Source organism: Apteryx rowi, unplaced genomic scaffold (genome assembly GCF_003343035.1).
Source record: "Apteryx rowi isolate R43461 unplaced genomic scaffold, aptRow1 scaffold_31, whole genome shotgun sequence".
Lineage (NCBI taxonomy): Eukaryota > Metazoa > Chordata > Aves > Apterygiformes > Apterygidae > Apteryx > Apteryx rowi.
In genome coordinates this window covers 3,935,598-3,961,014 of record NW_020449530.1, presented here as the reverse complement: position 1 = coordinate 3,961,014, position 25,417 = coordinate 3,935,598, and the positions used below count along the sequence as shown (strand labels likewise).

Genomic DNA, 25,417 nt, shown 5'->3' with positions numbered 1-25,417 from the left:
ACAGCACGTTTCTCCAGATGTGGTCTCCCAAGTGTCAAATAGAGGGAAGATCACCTCCCTGGACCAGCTGGCTACTTTCTAGCCAGTCAGCCCCAGTCTATCCTGTAGCATCCTGGGGTTATCCCATCCCAGGCATAGGACCTGCATTTGCTTTTGTCGAAATTCATGAGTTTCTTGTGAGTCCATTTCTTCAGCCTGTGCAGGTCCTTCCAAATAGCAGTCCTGCCCTTCAGCGTATTGCCTGCTCCTGCCAATTTGGTGTCATCCACATAGTATAAATGAATGCCAAAGGAATGTGTCTAAATAATCTGAATCATTCTTAACACAGGAAGTCAAACAGGCTTAGAGGTTTACTTTCAGATAGGCATAGCTGGATGACAGAAAACCAAAATTACATGCTCAGAATAGTTGTGGAGCCCTTACTGAGTTGTGTGTTTCTGGCTTTACTGCAGTAAGAACTAACTTGACAAAATAAGACAAATCATCTTGAAAGTTAAAAAGTGCACTCGAACACTAATTCCTAGGCTACCCTTTCAATCTGTTGTGGATGAAATTTGCTCCAGTGCTAACAGCCCACACACAGCCCTTGTGTATCGCCAGACCTCTAGTTAATGGTTTAAGCTGATGTTTCTCAATCTGTGGGTCACTTGCAAAATTGTGGAAGAGATGCTCTGGGTGGAAAGAGCCATTCCTTGCACACTGCTTGAACACGCTAGCTGCAGTGAAAGGCTGGGAGCACAAGTGGCAGAGGGAATCGGGAGAGGACATTTTAAGTCAAGGTAATTTGGGGAAAAATTGGATTAAGTGATCATAGACTCCTTCTGTCAGGTGAATTTGTTCCTCTCTCTGTCATAGTGAAGGTATGTATTACCCACCTTTTCCTGCTGCAGATACCCAATTCATAGTAAATTAGTGTATCGGACCGTTCTCCCAGTGTTCTGCGTTCTCCCAGATTACATCAGATTTATATGAGCTATGGCCTCGATCCTGCAAAGTGCTGAATATGCTGGCCTTGCTCCAGGAAAGCACTTCAACCAGTAATTAATTTTCAACTTGCATGCATAAAATTTAAGTATGTGTTTAAGTGCTTGGCCAGAGCACTTGGTATCTTGCAGGCCTGAGCCCTCTTAGAAACTGTTGGATCTGCTTTTTTTAGTATAATTCAGTCTGTCACATAAAAAGATGCCTTAATCTTTCCCTCTCTACCCCCACTTTCAGGAGACAAACATTGTTCTTGGATCAAACAAAAAAAAAGGCCATTTAGAAAAAAAGAGCAATTAAGAGGGCTGCCCTGTGTTCAGAGTGCATACTTGTGGTTAATGGGAACTTTTAGTGCTGCTGAGTGGATCACTTAATCCTTTTATTTTTGTAGCTGGCATTTCCTACATTTTTGCCAAACATCAATACCTTTATAAAGCAGTCATCTGTTTTTGCTTTATGAAAATGTGTCATGAAACTCCAGCCAAGGGACCCAAAAGTTTTATAAATTGACAAGCTAGCTAGTCTTTAATTAGTGCAGAGGAAAAGTGGTTCTTTATTTGTTTTTGCTTCAGTTGTGTAATTTATACAAAGCAGCACTGAAGAAAAAGACTAGCACAACTGGTTTTACTTAACTTAATGCACAGGCAAACTATCCTTCCAGTTATATAACTAGAAAAGGAAAAAATCTGCAAAGCCACATATATTATCAGCTGAAATTTGCACCTTATAAACAAGATCTGGTTACCTGATCATGTTGCTCAGATGAAATCCAAGGCCAAAGTGGCAAGGTGTGCAYGTATTTTCTGTGTGCCAGAGTCTTTTGTTCTTTTTTATAAGCTGTGCTATTCATATTTTTTGTACACCCAACACAAGGAAAATGTTGTTCCCGTCCAAATAAGCATCCTTAGATATTTGTTCAGGAAACTTCTTTTTCCAAGGAAAGAAATATGGAGCAGTACTGGAGAAATTGTAGCTCAAATAAACATCCTTAAATGTTTGCTTGGGAAACCTTCTCCTTTTCCCAAGGCAATAAAAGCAGAGTAATACTGGAAAAATTGTAGCTCATCAGTGTAGCCATCCCTCAGATATCTCTGTTTATAATCATTAAGATCTGAAGCACAGGCTAATGACTGAGGTGCATGGGATCCCAGACAGAGATCCCAGACAGATTTGATTTACCAATACTTTTAATTTAAAAGTAGTAATTTAACTAAGACATAAGTCCTGATATATAACAGCACTTCTTGTCTAGGAACATGCAAAGACTCTGCAGTGTTTTTAGAAAATATACTTTATATTTGGGGACCCTTTTGCTGACTTGCCCTTCATATATCTTTAACTCCTGATTGGATGGATGAGGCAGAATTTGATATATTTGTCATAAAGAGAAATACTGAGAGTAGGACTACAGGACTGGAGAATTTTACAGAATATCATGGTTATGACTCATCAGACAGAGAACTAATACTGATTGTCTGACAGTCAAAATATTTTTTGCTCTTCAGTGTGGGGTTTTGGGGAATACATTATTTTTGGGGGTGTTTTACCTTTGTTGGGATCATTGGATAATGCCCAGTGCGACAGTCACCAGACAGCCCAGCCTGTCGGCTCCCTTCTCCTCCCCTCGCAGCTGCCACTCAAATCAAAAATGAGAAGTCATTGCAGGGAGCCTGTGTGCTGCTCCAGGGACTTTGAAAAACCGTGTGCAGAAAGTGCATGTGCCAGCATATAAAATTTAGCATGCATCCCATGTCTGCATGTATTCAGTGACCACAGCCCCTCCCTGCAGTCCTGTATGCACAGAGAAAGGCCAAGGGAGTTGCTCGGGCTCAGGGGATGCTCTCAGACCATGGAGAGAAGGTGAGAGTTAATTATTTAGTCTTTGCTGAAAAGAACAAGACAGAGACTTTTACATCTCTTTAAAGCAGTTAATCAATGGGTGACCTAAACATCTATTAAAGGAACTTTTCTTTTCCCCCCTTTTTTTTTAAATTTCATTATTTCCTGTATTTTTTGGCATGCAGGTCCCAAGGGAAGAAGGAGGAGGCTATAATCCTGCTGAGGGATTCCATTAAATACGGCCCGGAGTTCGCAGACGCTTACTCAAGCCTGGCTTCCCTCTTAGCCGAGCAGGTAACGGGTTTCGTCCAAAGCTCACGTTCCTTCTGTGCGTGATGCCCTGACATTGCAGGCGTGGTTCTCAGCCGAATGCCTTCGAAAAGCTCTCACGTCGCACACAGGCACTGAATCTATGGCTGTCTGGAGAGATCTTTTGGGCTGCTTTAGAGCTGACTTTTTCAGTATAGGAGGCAACTCATTCTCAGTGAGTAATTACACCCACCTGATGTGGCTTTGAATTAAATTGCTATTAAAATTGTGAGTAAATATCCTTTTTGCAGCTCTTCATGTCTTTAGCAAAGGCTTGATCCATTATTATAGTGTACCTAGAGTGTTTTGACAGCAGAATATATAAGCCCTTCCCCCCCTCACACACGCACACAGATAACATTAAGATTTTATAATAAAACACTCCAAAGTTAGGAAATGTCCAAAATAAGGTTGCCTCTGCAGCCTGAATTCAGCCCTTTGCATATGTGCATTAGGATGCAGCTCTTAATTATGCAGGTGGATGGTCACGTACTGGGAGTGGGAAGGTTCACTTGCTTTATGTTGCTCTTAATGAGCAGCTGTTTGATATTTTATTTAACCTCATTGTTCAGTATGTGGCCCCAGGCCTTATTTACTGCACACCGTCCAGACTGCACTCTGGAGGCAGGATTACTCATTTCCTCTTGGGCTTTTTCACCATGCTTATTATTCTGGTCCCTTAGTACTCTCTGTACGTTATGTAATTTATTTCTGCAAATTCCCTGTGAGGTGAACTATTGCTGTTCCCACTGAAGAAAGAGGAAATGGAGGCACAAAACGCTTGAGTTCAAAAGAAGCCGTGAAGTGTGGGTGCCCATTTGGAGACCGTCAGGGTCTGGTTTTCCCCAAGCATGGAGCAGTAGCCAAAGGAGGCTGTGCTTCCGGCATTGCTCCCATGGACGTCAGCTGCATCTTGCCGCAGCTTCCCCTCTGGGCGTCAGGGAATATCATCTTTCACTATTTTCCATTAGTCTGATTAACAGAATTAGCTGAAACCTTCTCTCCAAAAAAGGAGGTGGTTAAATTTTGGCAAAACTATAAGCGAAGGTCTTACTCTGGCTTATTCTGGCTTCTTTCATGATATAGGCACTCCACAAAATCCACCTTTGATAAATATGGGTTACTAAAAGGTTTTGTGCTATTTTCTTCTCCCTTTTAAGTGACTTTCAATTATTATCAGATATACAGCTGCAGAGACCTAGAAATAGAGTGTATGAATTGAAAGAAGAACCTTGCTGAATGGGATCTGTGATTTGAATCAGCCCTTTAATGAAGTCTCTTGCAAGTATAGGAAATGAGTTCTCTGCAGTAATACCTGGTTTTATTACTAATTGAATTAATTAATTAGAACCATCGGTCATAAGGTCAACAGAGCAATAAAAACATTATAGAGTCCCGAAGCCATCTGCCCAAAGCAAATGTTGTTAGTAAGTCCAGCAATAATTCACCTACTCTTAGTTTGTTCATCATCTTGAGGCTTGAGTAAGTGGAAGTGAAAAAAGATAGTTTGTACAGTTTCCTCAGAAAATAACGATTTCCTGCAGGCTTTTAACACCTTCTCATGTTCAGCCATAGCAGATGACTACCTGACTGTGCAGCTTGCGTGTTGCAAGCTGCGTCCTTGCCCAGCCATCGTAGTGACTGCAGTAGGAGCCGTCCTGCAAATACGCACCGCTCCCCATGGCTGAGGGCTGCAGAATGATGCTGTGCAGTTCCCGGAGGGGTACGGGCAGAGACTTTGGCAGCTCCAGCCCAGAGGATGATATACCTGCCAGGAGGGAGAAATGGGATCCTGTTTTTTGGTTTGGGGTTTTCCTCCTTGCCTGAGCAATAGTTTCCGAAAGGGCTAAAAGTTACAAAGCTGTTTTCCTTTCTGCTTGTAGCCCAGAGTTCTTCTCACACCTCTTCAGCTATCACTGATGCCAGGCAGTATGCTCAAAGTTATCCCAGCGGGCTGCATTAACAGACTCTCTGCGTAGCTTTGAGGAAGGGAGTATGAACTAGTTCCTTCCCATGGGGATGTGAGAGAAAAGGGGCTGAAGTGCTAGAAGCTGCATATTTAAATAACTCTCATGAAGTGACCATGCTTGTGACAAACTTCTGTTCCTCTAGCTTTGTGCTAAGGCTAAGACGGGAGGAAGCAGATGGAAGTGACACAGTGAAATAGTGTCCTGTTTGCCTTGGTTGGTCCTGCACAGTGTGCCCCTGTAATTTAAAGGCTCTGAATCTGAAATCGGGCTTACGGTTCCTTTCCTTCTGTAGCTGTGAAAAATGCTCTTAAGAGGAATGTCTCATGCTCCAGGGAATTAGCCTGTAACTCAGTGTAATTGCCCTTTTCTCTCCTTGATAGTTGATTCTGAAACCAGAACAACCTTGGGAAAGAAAAAAACAACACATTGTATAAAACAGTTTGCCTGGTCTGTGCCTTTTATAAGTGCTTGTCCTTCTTACAGCTTTTTCTACTTGATCTCATAACTCAGTCACGGTGTGTGGTAGTATTCCATGACAGTCTATTACCATTTCAGTGCTGCTAATATCAGAAATCAAATATTTTTGTCTGCGGGTTTCACACTCCTGTAACAACACCGGTTCCCTTGGCTTTACTCTGACTCTCTTGAGTATACCTTCTTGCCCACTTTTGAAGTTTCATCAGCCATCTCAAGCTACTTGATGGCTTTTTTAGGCTCTAGCTTCTGGAGTCAAGGGTTTTTTTTGTTTTTGTTTTTTTGTGAGAACATCAGCATACCCTAAGAAAAAGAAACTTTTTAACCTAGCTGCAGAGGAAACCCTGCAGATGTGACTCAGACATACCGAGTCTGAAAAAAAACATAAAAAAAAAGAAACAGACTTAAAAACCCTGGAGTTCAACTGAGAGATCTTCAGATGCATAATTTTCTTAAAATCATAAAAATCTCATACATTTTTTAAGGCAGCCTTCTGAGTTTTGTGAGCTTGATAAATGTTTCATGAAGATCTGGAAGTGGCATTAATAAGTGCTAATGAGAATCAAGCCTTGGTTATCTTATTGCATTTTTCCTAAGGAGAAGATAGGCTATGAGGGAGAAAGCTCTGACACACCTTTCTTAATTTCTGACTGAACTTAATAGAAACAGTTGGTTAGAGAAATTGTTTCAGACTTGCACTGAGCCTGCTGCATGCAAGGTCAGGATGTTAGATGCCAAAAAAGTGTTTTACGAGTGCATGTGCAGTGCAACAATGATAAAAGTGCACCTAATGCTAAGTTTCTGTGAGCGTGAATACTTTGACTTGGGACACTGCTAATCCAGTTTAACACAGCACTTCCTTATTTTGAAGATAGGATTTAGGTTCAGTAAATTAAATGCAGAAAACTTTCATGTATGCATGCAGAGCCATATACCACTGCTGAAAACTAAAATTAGAGGAAAAGAAATCAATACAGAAATCTGAAAATATACCTGTTAATGTCTCTCTGACAGATGTTTTCTGAGAAAGCTGCTCATCATTTTAGTCAGTTCTGATGATTACTACACTTTTCCTGACCCCACAGACTAATGATGTTAAATCTATATAAATTTATCCAAAATGTCCAAATTTAAGCACTTCTTAAAAATGTGTTTCTGTGTTTTATCACACACTATCTTTTCTGCTGGTTGACCTTTATCATGTAAATGTGAAAGCATTTAACTGTGACAAACGATTTGCTTTCATCAAGTCATAGTCTTCAAATGCTATTAATTCCAGCTTTCAAGTTCTGAAATAGGAGGTAAGAAAGGAGTCCACGCATTTAAACAACTGCAGATTACATGCTGCTGTCAGGTACACCCCTTAAATCCAGAGAGAGCCCAGCATGCTCTGAGATTTGCAGGTTTTGAGGAGAGAAGAATTCAAAGCTGGACTAAACAGCAAAATCAGTTCCGTTTCCCACAGACAATTAACAGAGTCGTCTGAGAAAAATATTTTTTCAAGGCCTGCCTTGACTGCTAGAAGTGGTCTTCATCTTGCCTCAGCGTGTGGGGCCGTCCAAGAGGACGCTGTCTGCCTGAAGCCTGGCTCCTTGGCAGGTCCCAGTGGCAAGGCGCAGTGGGTCACTGGGAGCATTGGTGGGGCAGTGCATTAGTGGACCTGTCTTTTGTTTCAGCATGGATTCAGCTCCCGACCATGAGATTTCTCTGGGTGTCTCCAAGCCCACCTCAGTGGAGAGCCCAATGGCCCGTTTCACCCAGGGCTTCAGGAAGAAGCCGTGGGGGTTGTCTTCACGGGGCTCTTCCAGCCCACCTGGGTGGACAAATTGAGAAAAGAGCCTCGCTGCTGGAGGTTTTACCCTCTGCACCCTGCTTGCTTCCACTGTAAAAAGCCTTCCCTCCATAAATAACATGCCAATAGCAAAGCTCTGAGATTGGGGGGAGAAAAATGCAATAACTGTGGTGTTAATGAGCCTGCAGGCAGCTGGCACGTACTGTCTGGCTAGAGGGAAATGAAAACCTTATTAGGTTGCTGCTTGATCCAAACTAGACACCTTATTTTCATTTCAGGACCTGGATGCCCATGCACGTAGTGCAGACTAGACAGGGCACAGTCCGTAGAGCACTTGCATAGGCAAGATGGTCCCAAAGAACAGATCTGTAATTTCCATAAACTCTCAGCACCATCAAACCTCATTGAAATCTGTGCAAAATGAAAAGGCTCAGCACATCTGAAAATCAGGCCAATGGCACATCCCATTGATCTCAGTGAGCTACATCTCACACATTGACAAAACCTGCTTTTAATCTGGATCTGTCTGATTTGCCCCACTCCCTCTTTGCTCCTGATCTTCCTCCTCCTTCCCCCATTCCCCTGCACTAGCTCTCTCCTTCCCCCAGCTGTCACACATACCCCAGGCTTTTGTTCCCCGTGTTTTTCCTGCTGCTTAGGGAACCAAGAGCAGAGCTCCTGAGGGGAAAAGCTAGCCAGCAAGATGCTTATTAAACAAATAAAATATATCGGCCCCCAAATGACAGATATTTCTTAACTCTATCACTGTGCATTTCCCAGCTAGGTGTGTGCCCAGCTGAGTCTCACTGACATTACACACAAGCCACTGAAGCTCCTGAAAAGTAACCTTTTCCAGCTGTTATTACTGTTTTACAGGTAGCTCCAATTGCAAATGTATGGGGAAAAATTGTCAGAATTGCTGTGGGGCACCAGACAGCAGATTCTGATCTTTTAATCACATCCAGGACGTGGGGTGTAATTTTGGCCTCCTCAAGGCAATGGCCACTGCCAGGTTCTCCCGGGGAGCTGTAAGCACCTGGTCCATGGGGAGAGAAAAGGGTTCGCAGTGATTCAGCCCAGGTAGTGTCCAGACTGACCTCAGGAGTTGCCTCTCTCCCCCCAGGGCTATAGGGCAGCCTAGGACCCCCAACTTCAACACCTTGGCTAGTCCCTGCGGCTTGGTGGGGTGGGCCAGCGAGGGAGGTGGCCCCCGYGGTGCAGGACTGTAAGTGGTATTTTCACTACGTGCAGGTATGCAGCTGATGCTGACACTGTTTCTGCCACAGCTAAGACATCTCTTTCTGTTTTAAGGAACGATTTAAAGAAGCAGAGGAGGTTTATAAGGCCGGCATAGAGAATTGTCCAGAGAGCTCTGATCTGCATAACAACTATGGTGTTTTCTTAGTTGATACTGGTAAGTGAGATGGAGCAAGGAATTTTCTCTTTCTGACTTATTTGCTTTGATTTGTTTTATTTAGTAGTACRTTTTTAAAAGATTGTCAAAAAATTCCAGAGCAGTGGGTATGCTTCCACTATAGCTTAAAAGTAAATATCCCTGCTCTGCTGAGATGGCACAGTGTACTGAAATTTGCAGTCAAAGCAGTCAGTGTATGGCAGTGGCATTCAGCCTCTGTTTCCTACAGTGTTTCTCACCTTATTAGCACAGGCAGTTGCCTTCTTTAATTTGAACTAGGCAGCATCCCAACAACACTGCCATTTCTCCAGGATAGCATGGCCACATAAAACAAAATCCCAGATGCACAAATGGATCATTATGGTCTTTGGGGCACTTGCTACCCTACTTGGTGACAAAGCAGCTCTTTGACTGTAAAGGCTGAGTGCCACTGCTGTAAAACAAACATGGCTTTTAAACCAAAATCATCCGTGAAAACAAAACCTAAGATCCTGTGGGCTGAATTGATTTCTCAGGAGCTCCATAATGAAATACAAAGCCTTTCTCTTCTGGGCTACTGGTTCCCATCCAGCTTCCAAGGACTCAGGCACTTCCTGGCATTCACATAATAAAAAAAAAACACCACTATAATTGCCACCTTTTATTGACAGCTTTATAAGCAAGTCCAACTTTGAACTGAGAAACTACTAGTAGAAACCAAACTACTCCTTCACCCGCATTCCTCCAGAACAGAGCTGAGAGTCACTGATGAAGTATTTCAGGCTTAATGAGCGCAGTTACTACTGATTCTGCTCCTTTCACACAATGCCAGGCGCTAGTAACGCTTGGGAAGGAAGGGCAGTGGCAAAGAGCAGTGTCCATCCTTCTGTAGGTGGTGGTCCTACCTCCAAGTTGATGCTCAGTCATCATCATTCTTCTGTGGTATCAGTGTGAAATAAATATGAAGCCAAAATGATGAGTATTTATAATCAAAAAAGGAAACATGGCATTAATGACATAGGTGGAGATTCTAAGTTTTTGTCCTGCCAAAATTCAAATTTTTAAATAATAAAAATTTGTCAGTAATTCCACTCTGATATTGTGCTCCTTTCGCTCCCTGACCCAGCTAAACTGCTCTATTCCTGCCAAAATTATTTATTCTGATATAGTGTACTCCACTTTCTTTTTGCACTTGTGTATTCTGCCAAAGTAAAAACTATTTTTTCTGTTTTATTACCACATTTTCCTATGTACAAACAATTAAAAAAACCCCTGAATTTTGAAACTTTAGGCATGATATGTAAATAATACTCCTGAACACAAGATGAAGTGTGAAGGAAGTAGCTTCCCTGGGGGTCCTAGGCTTCCCTGATGGGGCTAGAGGGAATCGCCATGAAGCACTGCTCCAATTCAGTTGTAGAATTTTGTGCAGCAAGCCTCAAGCTGGCATCAGCTCAGGGGAGCCATACCTCTAGCTAACTCCGCAGTGAAAGTAGACACTCATTGTGCCTCCCTTAATGACATGTGTTACCCCCATGCGTTTAACAGTGTAGACGCTGGCTGACCTTAAGGACTTCAGTGCATGCCCAGCTGCTTCCCAGCATGTTTTGTAGATACGATTTTCAAAAACATCTGCCTGCTCAGCAGCAGGAGCAGAGTGAGGCTGCTGCTTGATATTTAAAAAATTCCTACCCTGAAAGATGTGTTGTTGGCCTTTTGAATCTTAAGTGCTTCTGAATCTCCCTACAGATGTCTCTCTTCTCTCCTTTAAAGGAAAGACTGAGACATGATAATGTTACTTTTATGTTGCATAGATAATCTCAAGAAAAATCAAACTAAATCTGAAATGCTACGAAAATAGAAATTCAGCAACATATGTGCAGTGCCCCAACAAGTGCAGGCCATTTTCAAGTTCTTTTTTCCAGCTAGAAATGGAATTAAATACACTGTAAATTGATGTGACTTAAAAAATATCAGTGCTCTACGGCTTTGCTGGTGGACAAAGCTCCATGAGTGTCAGTTTTCATCAGAAATATCTGGCCTAAAGTATGCAAACTAGTTAAATCATCATTGTGGCTAAAAATCTGACAATTGCATTGCTGAACTGCCAGGACTTTTGACTGTGCCCCATTAATGTATTTTGTAGTTAGTATGCAGGCTGTGCCTGAGGAAAGCACTGCATGGTCCTTCAAGAGGAAAGCCATTATTTAGATAAATAAAAATATACTTTCATAAGTAGAACTTAAGGCCTCTGGCATAGTGGTTTGGCACCTTTCTTCAATTCAAATTGAAAATTGGCATTTCCTAAAAATATGAGGCACTGTTATTATAGGCTTTTGAGGTCATTTGCAGTGTTGTATTTTGTTGCGGTGTTTGGTGATGTCATGGGTTGTAGAACCTTGCATAGGTAGATGTTTTCTTACAGTGGAGCAGTGCCACCCAATGGCTCCTCTGAAACATGGAGATAGTGCCTGTGTGCTCCAAAATAGGCATCCTAGACACCTTTTGTCCTGGATTTATTGTATCAAAGTGGGAATTAGCTGGTTACTGGCACCTACTCACATTCTTTTTGAGCCATGCACAAAGATTGAGTAAAGACAGACACAAAAGAGATATAGAGAATATTTTCTGTTTTGATACAGCTGAAACTCTTTGCGGCTCTGATCGGGTTATAAGGTGTACGTGGCGGCTTGTTCTCTGTGTCCCTTGTCCACTCCCAAATGGGTGGTGGGCCAGCGTGGGAGAGACTCCCTTGCACGTGGGTGGAAGGGTGCTCTGCTGGGAGGTGGGATTCAATGACTTGATGATTTTGCAAATTGTTTGGTGTACAGCAGCAGCAGGGCAGACTGCAAGATACCCACCCGGTCGTACCCTGCAGCCAGCTGGGGAGCTGTTCACTGCAGTGTGTGTTCCTGGGGGATTTTAGGGTAGGCTCTGTCCTTACACGGGGGTACCTTCCCCAAGGAGTGTGGTAGGAGGAGTGCTTTCAGTCAGGAGTCGTCTTCTGGTGACTGTACCCACAAAGTGCAAAAACCTAGACGAAGTAAACCTTTTTCTCAGGATCATCTTTGAATATTGGGCCCTAAATCGTTATTTGGACAGCAGTTTTCCTTATGCTCAATCTCTAGAAAGGCTGAGGCAGGATTTCCTCTCAAAATGGTTCCCAAGCATACAGCAATAGCTGGAAGAAAACCTAAAGCATTACTGCATGCTGAAGTTGCTAGATGATTTTCTTGAGGCACCAGCTTAACAGCTGTTTTCCTGTCCAGGGGCTCCGGAGAGGGCTGTGTCCCACTACAGAGAGGCCATCAGTCTGAGCCCAAATCACCATGTCGCCATGGTGAACCTGGGCAGGCTTTACCGCTCGTTGGGTCAGAACAAAGAGGCTGAAGCATGGTACAAAAGGTAAGAACTTGAGTTGAGAGACCGATGTTTCCCTTACCCCCAGGTACGGCTTGTCCTTGCTAAAGGGCCTCATTAAAAAGTTTGGTGACATTTCAATCTGCCAGTGTAGCATTTGCATTTTTTTCTCCCCTTCTCCATCCATTTGAAATTGGGTTTGCCTTTGCTTGGTTGGCTATTTAATGGGTGTGGTTTGTTGGTAAGCACTGACTCAGGCAGTGCTGACTTCCCTGGACTGTTCCCAAGCTGCCACAATGTACGCTGCCACTTTCGGCTGGGGAATTCACGCCCTTCACAGCAATGCGCCAACATTGCCTGCTGGTATGAAACAGGGTGGACTATTTTTTTTCCTCCTTTTTGGCATCCTGATTTGTGCTAGCACTCCCCTGCCTCTGCCACTGTCAGCCTTCCCCACCCCTGCTGCTTGTTTGCCCACACTTTGGAGGTGGTCTTCTCTCCTTCTAAGTTTGCCAGAGGGATGGCTGCCATGGGCACCCTCATCACTCCCCAAGAACTTCAGACTGTGCTTTCTGGGATGGGACTATGCCATGCAGAGTGCAGAGGTTTGCTACTCTGTCCCAGCGCAAACCACACCCTGCTCTTTTGCTTTGATCCTCAAATTACCTGGAAACCTCTCTTTTTCCCAACATTCAGGGCACTGAAGGTATCCCAGAAAACTGAAATCCTGTCCCCACTTGGGGCTCTGTATTACAACACTGGGAGGTATGAAGAAGCTTTGCAGGTTTATAGAGAAGCCGTGTCACTGCAGCCTTCGAATAAAGAGATTCGTCTGGCACTGGTGAGTGTAGGACTAGCATGGTCAGGACAGGGCCATGATACACTATCACTATGGAAAGGGATGGCCATGTTAGTGTGAAAATTACCCAAGGGTGAAGCTCTGCAGAGAGGCCAGACAGAACTTGGCTATATATCCATGCTGGCCATCAAGCGAACATCTCTTCTTGTTTCCTCCTCACACCCTCCCTACCTCAGACCCTGTGTCTCAGCCACCACCTTTCCAGCTAAGCAGGACCTGTCACAGATCAAATCTGATCTGCCCCTTACTCACTAGGAAGGGTTACTGCTAGTCTTTCTGGCTTTCCTTGATGAACAGTTGCCTCTKAGCACTGCCAGCCCCTGCCTTGCCACAAAGCAAGAGGCCAGGACCATTCACTGGGTACAACACGGAATATTAAAGGGAGCTGAGTCTTTAAAAATTATAACTCTTCATAATGTGCATCTCTAGGCCCAGGTTTTAGCAATGATGGGGCGGACAAAGGAAGCTGAAAAGATGACAAACCATATACTCTACGAAGATGCGGAGTGTCTGGAGTGCTACCGTCTTCTATCAGCAATCTACAGCAAGCAGGAGCACTATGCTAAGGTACAGAGGTCTCCGTGCTGGTGTCCCAAGGGCTCAGATACAGCGCTCAAGTTGAATTTTACACTCTGCCTCTCCAGAGACATGTCAGGTGCCTTAGCACACATGCAGTAGGTTTAGTTTTGTTACTAAACCCTTCTGTTTATCTGGGTAATGGGTCTGAAGCTAAGCAGTGTGATTTTTCAAAGGTTGTGAGTCTTTACTGCTCCTACCGCTGTCAGCCCCACTGCACGTCAGCCAAAAGCATCTAAAACTCTCATTTCCAAATGTGATAACAGTGTGGGACAAATGAGGGAAGCAGATGATGACTTGTTACTTTGGCTCCTATGTCAAGAGACCCTGGTGGTGGAGTGAGCATAAGAAGGTGAAAGGAGCAGAATACAGTAATACAAATCCTCTGCTTTTTCACAGGCACTTGAAGTTATAGATAAAGCTCTTCAGCTAAAACCAAAGGATCCAAAAGTCATATCAGAGCTCTTTTTCACTAAAGGAAACCAGCTAAGAGAACAGAATCTCCTTGACAAGGCTTTTGAGGTATGACTGCTCTAAGCCCAATAGATTTATAGGTTAAAGAATGGAGTTAACTCATTGCAGCTAATACTCCATGCTGCATGTACCATGGGTTTTGACCTTGGGAGCTCATCAGTTCACCAGAGGTACAGCTAAAGCTATGGAGCAGTGATGTCTTTGCCAGAGTTAGTTAAAACTGTTTTTCTCATTAGAGGACCGGTTTCTACCCCTCACCTCTGCCTTTTTTATTAATGTGTGGAAATACAGCACCCTGCCTTGAGAGGTTAAGTACAGAGTCAAGGTGAGACTATGGAGGAGTCCAGGCCTTGTCGTACTGACTGGAGTCTTGGTCCATACAGCCACAGCCCCTCTTGCTGACAATGCCCAACTCCATGTGACTCAACTGAAAGCTCAGGGACTCAGGGACCCAGTGAGAGGCCACCATGTCATTATATCTGACCCCATTACTTACTAGCTAAGAGATTGGTTTATCCTATGGAGCAGGAGGCTTGATAGCTCAGAAATTGTGTTAGCACAGAATAACAGCACAGAAAATTATGTTATTTGGGCAGTTCTGAATATTCTTGGTATCCTTAGAGATGTCTAATACTGGTTTGAATCCTCTTCTGTTGTGATACCATAAAAATGGTGCTATTTGACAGAGTCCAGAAGGTCCTTGTTGCTTCTTCTTCCATATACATTGGCAGAAGCAATGGGGAGGGATAGCACTGCCCCCAGATCCTTGTGAAACTTCCACACAGGTGGCTGTACCATAGGTCTGCAGCCAGCTCCAAATAAAAGCCTTGCAAATAAGGAGCATCCCAACCCACACACTGCTTTTGGGAGACAGGCACCTGCTGGTGGGAATGACCTTGACATGCAGGACACCCTTGTGGTGCAGGGCAGCAGGGAGAAGGTCGCAGATGTGGTGTGGATTCTCATGTGATGCAGTGGGCATGGCAAAGCCTGTGAGATGAACTCAGTGGGGAAAAAGTACAATCTGTCATCTCTACTAAAAGAGACTGAATTTCAGCATGTGTACTGTATATAAGAAGAATTTGAAACTATATTTTAAATGGATGCAGGGAGGGGAAGCTTAGTCTCTTTCCCCTCTTTTAACTGGTTTTGACTGAAGATTCAGACTTCTAACCTAAAAATGTTTCATATTTATTTAGAGCTATAAACGGGCTGTGGAGCTCAACCCAGACCAAGCACAAGCCTGGATGAACATGGGAGGCATTGAACACATCAAGGTTTGAAAATTTTGCTTTTCCTTAAGCTGTCAACTCCAGGGACCACTACTCAGGACAGAAAGCTAAACTTGCCTTAGACTGCCAAGAGCTACGTATTTGTGGGCAGTAAGTGACCACGACCTATTTTGTTCAAAAAGGAAGAAAGTCTATTCCAGCCCCAGCTAGAATTTCCCTACCAGGTTGCTTGGGAATATGTATCYTGTAATTTAAATACATGTTTTAAGAGGACAAGCAGCTTGTCCATCTCCAAAGCTTTCCGGCTTGAATTGTTGACCTGCCTTAGAGAAATGTCCCCATGAGTCAAATTTTAAAATTCCTCTCTACCTAGTTCATTTAATGAAGATGTCTGCTGTAGAATACTGACATGACATTATGGAAATACATAGACAGACCTGTGGCCTCTTCTTCTTTTTTTTCTTTTGATTACTTTAGCCTAACATTATGATTTGGGTCTTGAGTCACAGTGAAGGATGTCGTCAAGCTATGTTCTTATGCTACCTATGAGTAAAACTAGTTACTTCTTGCCATGGGTGTTTGATCTAATTTAGGCTAACACCACTAGGTGATCCATTTCATAAAGAAGTGTTCCTGTTATGAAAGTTTTAAAAACTCTTTTTCCTTTGTGTTACGGTGTTCACCATTCCCAAGCAATGAACCTTTCTATGTCAGGAAATGTGAATGAGATCTGTCACTCTTTTTCTTCATAGGGGAACTACATCACTGCCCGTAGCTACTATGAGAAAGCTTTACAGCTGGTTCCAAACAGCAAGTTGCTGAAGGAGAATCTGGCCAAATTGGATCGATTAGAGAAGAGGTTACAAGAAGTCCAGGAGAAAGATCAGACATAGCATTCAGTCACCAGTGGAAAGAAACTCATGATCCTTGGAGAAGAGTATGGTGGAAGCCTAAGTGCGACACTGAAGGAACTTTGATATGATTCAGAATTATGGAAGGCAAATTTTGGACGCATGCTTGTTTGACCAAAGTTACAGGAGACACTCAGCTCACGTGGAACGTGCTGGAGAACGAATGAAAACCTCCCTGTTATCAAGATTCATGTTTAGGTTGACCCCATCTTAATCACACAAGTAGTGTGGGTGGGACATGTACCTTCAATATCTTGATCATCACTGGGGAAGCTGTGGAGACAGCACTCATCCACTGCCGTGAGGGTGAAGTAGCACCTCTTGTTACTCAACACAGACTCACCTAGTCCGCTTAAAGTATCACTAATGGGCTTTATTGCAAGTGCTGCCAGGTCCTTCTGAGCCAGGAAGATGGACATAATGGTCATATAATAGGATTTCAAAGGGTTAATGTTGAGGAAGTGGTGGCCACTTCTACAACTCTAAATGTGACTTGAAAGTGATCCTAAAGAAAGGGAAAATAGTGTCTAAATATCAACTTAGAAGGATGATTCTACAATTAGGACAAATGATCCTTTGAGGGAAAACCGTAGCTGAATGTTTTRCTCATAAGATAGTCATTTTGTAATAATTCAGGTTCACGATATCAGTATTGTCAAATATCATATGGCTTTACCCTTTGCCCTCTCCCTCCAGGCCAAATAACTATTACTCTGAAAAAACTGGAAGCATCCAAAAGCAATGTGAAGCTCTAGAATTACTTGTCCTCCTGTCCAGTCCCCAGTAAAAAACAAACAAACAAAAACCCAACTAATCTGATCAACATAGGTAAAGTAAAACTACAGAGAGATTAGGGAAGATTTGGTAGGCTGGAAAGGTACTAAGGAGGCTTTTTATGGGTGTGCAGGAACAAAGCCCATTTATCATGGTGATAACACTGATAAAACATGTTATCAAAGTGTTCTCACCTCCTCCCCCAAGAGATGCAGAAAATGAGCTATAGCTGATCAGTCATAAATCTATATTTTTAAATACTGAAGTGGGGAAATGAGTTCTCTTCAGAACTGAGGATTTTTTTTTGAGCTTTATTTATTTAACTTATGATCAAATAATTAATATATTTTCTCTGTTTTATAAGAATTGGCCAGTGTCCTTCACAGCTAGCCACATGGCTGGGCATTGTGACTCGTATTGTCTGAAGTTAGAAAATGCAGCACCACTGAGGCATGCTTGAATAATTCGCCCTGATGGTATTTCTAAAGCATATGGCTATAAAGCATGTTGGACCAAACTGTCATTGCAATGACAGCACTTTTACTGACTCCAACAAGGTTTGCAACAGTTCAGCACAAAAAACGTGAAGCGTTGGTGGGATGGTGCTTGGTGCCACTGCCTTTTGGCTTGGACAGCTGGGTAGGCCATCAGCTTGTTCCTCTTGTAGCAGGAAACTGCCATAAAGCTTGTTATATTTGAGCTTGATTTTGCCTAGTCTTGGCAGAAGAGCAGCCCAAGGTTTGGTACTGTTAGTTAGGGAGACTTCAGATTAGGACTGTGCTGCCTTGATACACATCTGTGGGGAAAAGCCCATGTGGCGGTAGCCGTTGCGGTGCCTGGGCTTAGCCAGTGCTGACCTGATGTCCCCTCTGTGAGCGCCAAGTTCCCTCCATAGGGGGAGAGAGCCATGCACTGGTGGCTGTGCTGGCCTCGTTGGAAAAGCTCGGTCTGGGAGACCAGCCCGTGCCCAGAGCTGRGCAGAGGCCGGCTCATACGGTTGATGGGAGGGAGAAGATGGTCACAGGAGGACTGGTGCAGACACAGGTTCCTGGGCTTTCTTGGGCTTCAAATCAACTTCCTTAGTCTTGAGAGAGCAGCTGGGACCACGACCATGCAAATTTTTAGCTAGCGAATCTTCCACTTTCACCCCAGGCCAAGCAGCCTACTTTTCTTTCCAGGACCAAGGGCTTGGGGCTGGGTCAGCAACCATTTTGTCACACAACTTTTATGGCCCTAGACTTAATGAATGGGTGTTTTTGCAGAGGCCTAGTGCAAGTGCTCTGCTGGGTCCTTCCCATGGAGTAGCTCTCAGGTGTCCAGTGTTGCAGTGCCAGGGTGTTACTGGAGTGGCTGGAAGGAGAGAAGGTGGTAGTCCCGGAGCTAGTAGCCACACTGGCAAAGCCCCACAGGACACAGCGTGGGGAAACCAAAATTTAAATGGCCTCTGAGAGCTATCAGTTCCCTGGTGGGCATTGCATAATTGTAGACAGTTCATAATGGAGGTATATAGAGGTGCCCAGGCCATGCTGAACTGCAGGGAAAGTTAGTTGGTTCCGACTTGGGCACCACAGGTTCCCCGTCAGGGTCTCTCCATGACAGTGGCAGTAAAAAGTCATCGTATTCACATAAAGCTCGCTGCCTTTTTCCAAGGAAAGCATGTCTTCCCGGCACCAACACTGGTCCCAGCCTATGGTGCTGCTTCATGGTGGCGAGTTTGCCAGTGGTGGAGCTGCACTTGAGGCAGGCCCTGACAGTGTTGTTGTACAAAGTCCCCCACATATGGGGCATATGTAGAGAGCAAGCCAACACCTAGCTGGTGGGGAGAGCAATGGCTCATTTAAAAAGGTGTATGAGCTGTAAACTTAGTCTCAAAAAGGCACGTTAAAGACTATATATTCTACAAGACACACACTACTATGGCTTTAAATTGTGGCCAATGAAGCATATTTTTTCAAATATAAAAGAAGGTGTATTTTTTATAGCAGTGCTTTGGGAGGGAGATGACTTGATTTTGTGTTTTCAGTTTTGACCTGAAGGTGAGTTTGTCTTTCCTGAGACACCTAGTACAAATGGTGATCTCATTCTTGTCCTAGAATCTGATCAAAGCCATCTTGACCTCCTAAAACTGATGCATGTGTAAAGGTATAATACAGCTTTTAGGTGTCCCTCTGAGCTCCTGGAAAAGGATTACCTTTTTTGCCAGGCTAGCTTACCTGCAGAAGAATATAGGGAGACCATCCTTCCAGTGAGGGAGGCAGTGTAGCTGGAAGGCATGTCCTGTGTTCATCTAGAATTAGGTAGGTAACATATCCATGTAGTTCAATCCCAACCAAACTGCATTATGTTTATATGTTGAAAGGTGGAGTCTCCACATCTGAGAGCTGGGTTTATGGTAGTTATGGGGAGAGGAGGGGTCATTAATGAATCCCACATTCCTAAACCAGCACTTTATAGCCTACATCTATGCAGGATGGCAGTCTGCAAACTGGCAGAGTATTTGGAGAATGACTCAGGCCACAAGCTACCAAAGCAGTTAAACCCTTGAGAAGATTTGAGTTCGCTCCCTGTCTCATTGGCTTCCATGCTAAAATGCTGTGTTTGTCCAGGACATTAATCCTGTGAAAAGTTTACTGTAGGTGAAGAAGAACAATGGACTATAATATGAAATGCATTACCTCCACCAAAAGGGAATGTTTTTGTGAAGATAAACAGAGCAACTTACCTTGTGATAAACTGGATGTTATCCTAATTAATCATAGGAAATGGTCTCTTCCTTTAGCATTACACAGTTTATCAAGTAATGAATTCTAAATACATTGGTTTCTGCCGACGGCGTGGTGCTCATGCATGGTTAGCAGAGATTGCAGATCAATAAATGGCTGATGCTCTATGTAGTGGTGGTGGGGTTCATTCTGTGTCTAAGTGGCATTGGCTAAACCTCAACGCTTGTATGGATGCTCAGCAATATTAAAGTGGAGAATTAACACAAAGCTCGTTAGACAGGACTCGTGTAATCACTATACATTTCAATTGTAAATGAAAAACAAAATAACTGTGTTGCTTTTTCCCTTCCCTATGAATAATATTTTCAGCTGATGTATTTTGTTTTATTTTCTTGTTTATTTAAAGTCCAGCAATCTTTGCTTCCATTCCTTTTCCATCCCTCAAGATGATGCAAGGGGGGACATTTTATGTCTCTCATAGATTGTTTGGACTAGATTTTCCTAAAAATGTGCAGGCAAGTTGTTTTGACCAAGCAGGAAGTGAAACTGGTCTTTATTGCAGAGATCTGAATGAGGGATGGGATGTGTGTGCATGCATGCGCATGGGTATGTGTGCATGCTAAGTCAAGCGATCCAAAATACAGAGCCTAACTTGCAGGGGAGGCTGGACATACCTGGAACTATCTAAAACTCTCAAAAGCTTCTCAACACATATGGAAAGCAGGCCAAATATGGTGTAGCCTACTTGGTGAAAGAAGATAACTATCATTCTAATTTTAATAATTAGCACAATTTATGAGAATATAATTGTATGATCTTTTTCCTCATTTGTCCTCCAACTCGGTGAAGCAGTTGGCATGTGCTTAAGTCTCCTCAAACTGTATGTGCATTAAATTGACCAAGTGTTCAATTTCTGTTTTTCACACATGAAATTATGTACAATCTTTGGAAAAATCTAGCCCTTAAAGGTTTTTTCTCCCAACAGTCAGTCTCTTGCAGCAGTTTTAAAATGTCCCATTTGGCTTTCATGTACATTTAAACCCAGCAACAAAAAAAAAAAAAGAAAAAAGAAAAAAAGAAAAATGTGCTTGGCATTCACTAGTGTTTCAATGTGGCAAAGTTGTGTCAAATAATCTTGATAACTGTGCAAAAGTTCATTGCCATGTTTGTACTGACTTGCTGAAAATTCTTTTCTGGGAAATAGCCCCAACAGTATCCTCTGTAAAAGTTATGGCTTCTACAAGTATATTACTGTAGAAATCTCTGCCTGAAGTGGATGTCATGCTGCGTGTTCCTATCATGTGGGAGTTTTTTGCATTGGCTGTTGTTCATATGGTTCTTATTTCTGTACCTAATTTTTTTAATCAGTTGTGCATATCTTTTTAAAAAAAAAACATGAAAACAGCCCATGGATTTGAAATCTTTCAAAAATAAATTCACACTTAGCAGCAGCTGGATGTATGTCAGCGATAAAGGAGTTTTCAAAGTCTTTGCTTTTCACTGTGGGATTTATGGATAGATTTCATGTAAAGGAGTTATGCTCGAAGTCTTCGCAAAAGAAAAATGTATGTAAATGTCTATTTTATATAAAAAGTAAAAAAAGTAACTGATGTGTCCAGTTTTGTTCTGTTGGCTACAAGGTTAGTCCGTTCCTTAGGACCAACCAGGAATAGATGCTTCTAGAGATGGAAGGGCCTAAGATTCTTACTCCAGTTGACTTGTCTTTTACTGCCCAAGGAGTTCAAATGATTGCTCACATAGGAGCAACTATACAGCACATGTATTGGAGTCTGGCCATATAAAATATAATAGAGTAGGCATTTTTTTGGAGCCTGAGCATGAGAAAGGATGAGGGCTGGTGCTTACACACAGTCTTGAGGATTTGGACATGTTATACTGTAATGAGTTCTTCATGTCAGGGGTTATACATCAGTAGGAAATGCATCAAACAAACTTCAGTCTACAGAGGGTAAAGAGAAGAGAGAAAATGGAAAAGAAAAAGAAATTCATTATGTTCTAATTCCCTCCTTCAGACTGTTGTTTATTCYGGGACCTGTCCTGGCAGATGTTCCCAGATGTTCCTGCATGCTCCCAGGACTTGGGATAGTTGATGGTGGTAGACACCKCTGCTGAAAATGGACCTGGATGAAAATCGAAATGGAAGCCATAGTGTTTTCCGCCATCTTGATGTGTGCATCACCCTTTGCAGCATAAATGGGAATTGCACGCTTGCTTTGAARTCAGTATCTATACCCTAGTGTTCTCCAGGATCTAGACAGTGCAGGATTTCTTAATGGAGCTTGTTATCTAACTCCCACACTCAGGTCCTAGTTCTGTACAGTTGAAGGGCTTCTTGTTACACTAGAGAAATAAGATGTACTACCAGATCATAGCCTGGATCCTCCCCTGTGGAACAGCATGCAGGTTTTATCCTTTCAGCAGAAGAATGATGAACGGGGGACAGGCAGGGGAGGGGAGGAGGGGGATGAGTATTTTGTCTTTTTGGCCTTGAGCAAATCAGACCAGAGGCTGCAGGACAGTCCCCACACAGCCCCTCTGCAGGGCCAGCCTGCCCGGGGCTGTGGACATCAGCAGACCTGTTCTGCCTTGTGCCTGGCAGGACCAGCCCATGGGCAGGGCACGGGCATTGGGCCGAAATGTTTGCTCTGCGCTTCTCACTCTGGAAATCCTGCGAAGGAGACAGAGCCGCATGTTGGCCATGAAAGAGGCTACCTAGGCAAGGTAGCCCCTTCCTAGTGCTATCAAGCAAACCTCAGCAAAATGTGGCAGACTCCAGCCTGCACCGCTTGCGAGACTGTCACCAATGGGGAGCAGAGGAAGTGACAAGGTGACTCTGCTCTGCAAAATCTGCAAAAGAAACCCTCTTTGTGTCAGAATATGGCCGAGGGGAGGCTGCTGAAAATTACTGCAATGTCATCAGCACGTGCCAGCTTGTGGGACAGAGTTTCTTTCATACATGTCAAAGTATAACCATGGGGAAAGCAACAGCCCAAATATTAATAAGGTTACACTGGTCTGTATGTGGCAGTGTTGGAAGTTAACGCAACGAAGTGTAGGGTCCAGTGGCTGAGGTGCAAGGTACAGAAGGGAGCGTGGCCAGGAGAGCGGCTGGATCCTGGGGCCTATCTTATCCACTGTGGGTGAGTCCCTGGGCCCCTCTCCGTCCATCAGCCCTGGAGCACCTGGAGAGCTGTGTAATTCCAGAGCCAAAACAAGGGCAGCTCCATGCCTTGTTTGCTCATGCAATGTGTGGATAGTGGTTCTCCTTGTGAAAAACACCAAATAATTTCCATCCCTGTGGCAGCATACTGCCATGCCTTATAAACACATCCATCAGAAACCCTCATCTCCTCCCACCTTGTGTTGCTCAGCTCTTCAGGCGTGCTCCTCCTGGCTGGCCCAGAATCCTGCTCTGCCCCTGGGGAGCTACACGCTGGGAGACCATGGGGCGAGGAACTAAGCTAAACTTTTCTTCTGTGTTAACCAGCTTGAGCAAAAGAGAAAGAAGAGCTTCACTGCAGACTCCAGGGGTGGCTGGTATGGATGGGCAGGCAGGAGCAGGGGGAGCACAGACAGCAGTGGCTGTGTTTTACAGCAGCCTCAGCAGAGGTGGGGAGGCCTCCCTCTGCGCCAATGTGGAGCTGAGAGCAAATGACAAAGCCTGGGGCAGCCAGAGACCCCCAGAGAGGCATGACTGGGAGCCCCCAAACCTCTCTGATTTGCAGCCCTGCAGCTGCACCTGCCAAAACTGATCGGCCCCCTTGTCTGTTAAAGGGGCTCGTTAGGAGGGGAGGAAAAGGACTCTTCTGTGCATAGTAGAGTACTGCCCAAGTTGGAGGGTCCAGGCCAGCTGAGCCTCTGCAGTGTCCAACAGAGGCTGCTGCACCATGGCAGGAGCAGGACGCCTCTTCCTGCTGGCATCCCTTCTCGCTGGGTGCAGTGAGTCCTTGAGCACAGGCAGCAGTTGTGGGGAGCTGTGCTCCTGGTTGGGGGCTGTGACAGGCAGCACAAGCCGTCTGCTGCTCCTGTAACATGCCAAACAAGTAAGAGTCCCAAATCAGTTTTTGTGAAGCACCCCAGATCTTGGTGTGCTCATGCTATTTGAGTCATTTTTGGGCTGCTATTGCTGTCCTGGAAGCCTTTCTTACCCTTTTCATCTACACACTGCTTTGCAGAGCAGTTGCTTTGGTTGCTGAGGTGAGTGAACCTTTCTCCAAGCAGGCTGCTCTGCTCTCCCTTGGCTGTGAAAGAAAGAGAAATAGCGTGGTCCTACTGAGCTTGCTAACTGTGACCTTGGGGCAGTCACTTCAGAGAAGTGTCTTGAAGAGCAATGAGCAACACCTTGCTGCTGACACCATGTTCTCAATTCCTTCTTGTGCATCCTCCTGGGGAGGCTGAAATATTAATAACTCCCTCCCTGGCCTGTCTCTTCCCCCCCCAGCCATATAAAGAAATTTCTTTCTTAGGAATACTTCTAGGTAAGAGAGAGAAATGATGCCTTGTGAAAGGACAGTTCCCTCTAGAGAGGGCAGACTGCAAAGGCAGGGGTCATGTTGGGCAGAGGAATGGTGCTCTTCAGAGCAACTTGCCCTTAATAATAAAACTAGCACTAAAAAGATTGGCCCACCTGGGGCAAGAAATGGTGTAAGTGTCCAGCTGCCATTCCTTCCGTTCCATGTCAGTTTGATGCTGGTCACACTGTGTTTACCAACATTGTTTCTCTCTCCATTTAAGTAAATGGTGTTTTCTCCATCACTTATCTCTGTGATAAAATCTATTTACTTTCCATTGCTGTGGTAGACTTGCTATTATAGCAATAACCACCAGTCTCTTGTCAGTAAACTTAGTCCAGGAGCTGGGGGAAATGTGGTCCAGGCAAATGGCCAAGAAAATAGTGCAGAGTTTTGTGACGGAGCTTTCTTTGGCAGTCAAACACTTTGAGGCCAGCTGTGGATGCAGGAGTGCCCTGGGTTTGGGAAAAAATGCTATATTAAAAAAAGAAGAGAGAGAAACTGGGTTGGATGGAGCAGCAAGGAGCTCAGTTTGCCTCTCCATGGAAGTGGGTGCTGTAGGAGTTGTGTGAGGATCAACAAAACCTTGTGTCAGTGAGTCCTGCTTCTTGCTGCTGAGGTCTTGGGAAGGTTTGCTAAGCAGGTAGAGGAGAAGGATGAGGGATCCTTGGCTCACTGGAACTTGCCCAATCTGTTGGGAAAGCCCTGCGGGCTGTCTGGTGCTGTCATCCAGACTGAAAGGTTAAGCAAGGAAAAAAATCACTTTTAAGTCTACAGAGAAGACATACGACCTAAAACTAAAGGGGGGGGGGTTTGGAGGGGTGGTGTTGTGATAGTTGGTGATACTTAGGAGCCAGGCTCTTAGTCCTCCACTGGCTTGTTTACGAAAGTAAGTTATTAATCCAAAGTGACTCCAGTGGAGTTAATCCAGACTCACATCAGGGCAAACACAGTGTGAATACCTCTTGAATCCTAAGTGTTTTATTGCTTATGCTCTGTATGGCTGAAAACTGAATTTGTGTCTAGGTCTCCCAGGGCTTGGCCTGGGAGGGGGCAGGGGATCCCCACCTATTGGCTTGTAGTCATGAGAAATGCAATGGATGTGAACTAACAAAGGAATTTCAGCTGGTGCAGCTTTAGACACAAGCCAGCTGAAGGGAGTGGAAGAAGAACAGCTGTCCTCTTCTCAGCAAAGGAGCCAGAAGCTTGAAACTATCC

General features: G+C 44.1%; 1 protein-coding gene across 1 annotated transcript in view; it reads left to right on the top strand.

Moving 5' to 3' along the window:
- Positions 1–16,416, top strand: part of TMTC1 (transmembrane and tetratricopeptide repeat containing 1) — a 147,490-nt gene extending 131,074 nt beyond the window's left edge. Inside the window, exons 12-19 of the mRNA XM_026070391.1 lie at positions 3,006–3,114; positions 8,677–8,779; positions 12,028–12,163; positions 12,815–12,959; positions 13,407–13,544; positions 13,953–14,075; positions 15,227–15,304; positions 16,012–16,416. Of these exons, the coding sequence (XP_025926176.1) occupies positions 3,006–3,114; positions 8,677–8,779; positions 12,028–12,163; positions 12,815–12,959; positions 13,407–13,544; positions 13,953–14,075; positions 15,227–15,304; positions 16,012–16,152 (973 nt within the window). The 3' untranslated portion in view covers positions 16,153–16,416. The remainder of the gene's footprint in view (positions 1–3,005; positions 3,115–8,676; positions 8,780–12,027; positions 12,164–12,814; positions 12,960–13,406; positions 13,545–13,952; positions 14,076–15,226; positions 15,305–16,011) is intronic.
- Positions 16,417–25,417: the final 9,001 nt, after the last annotated feature.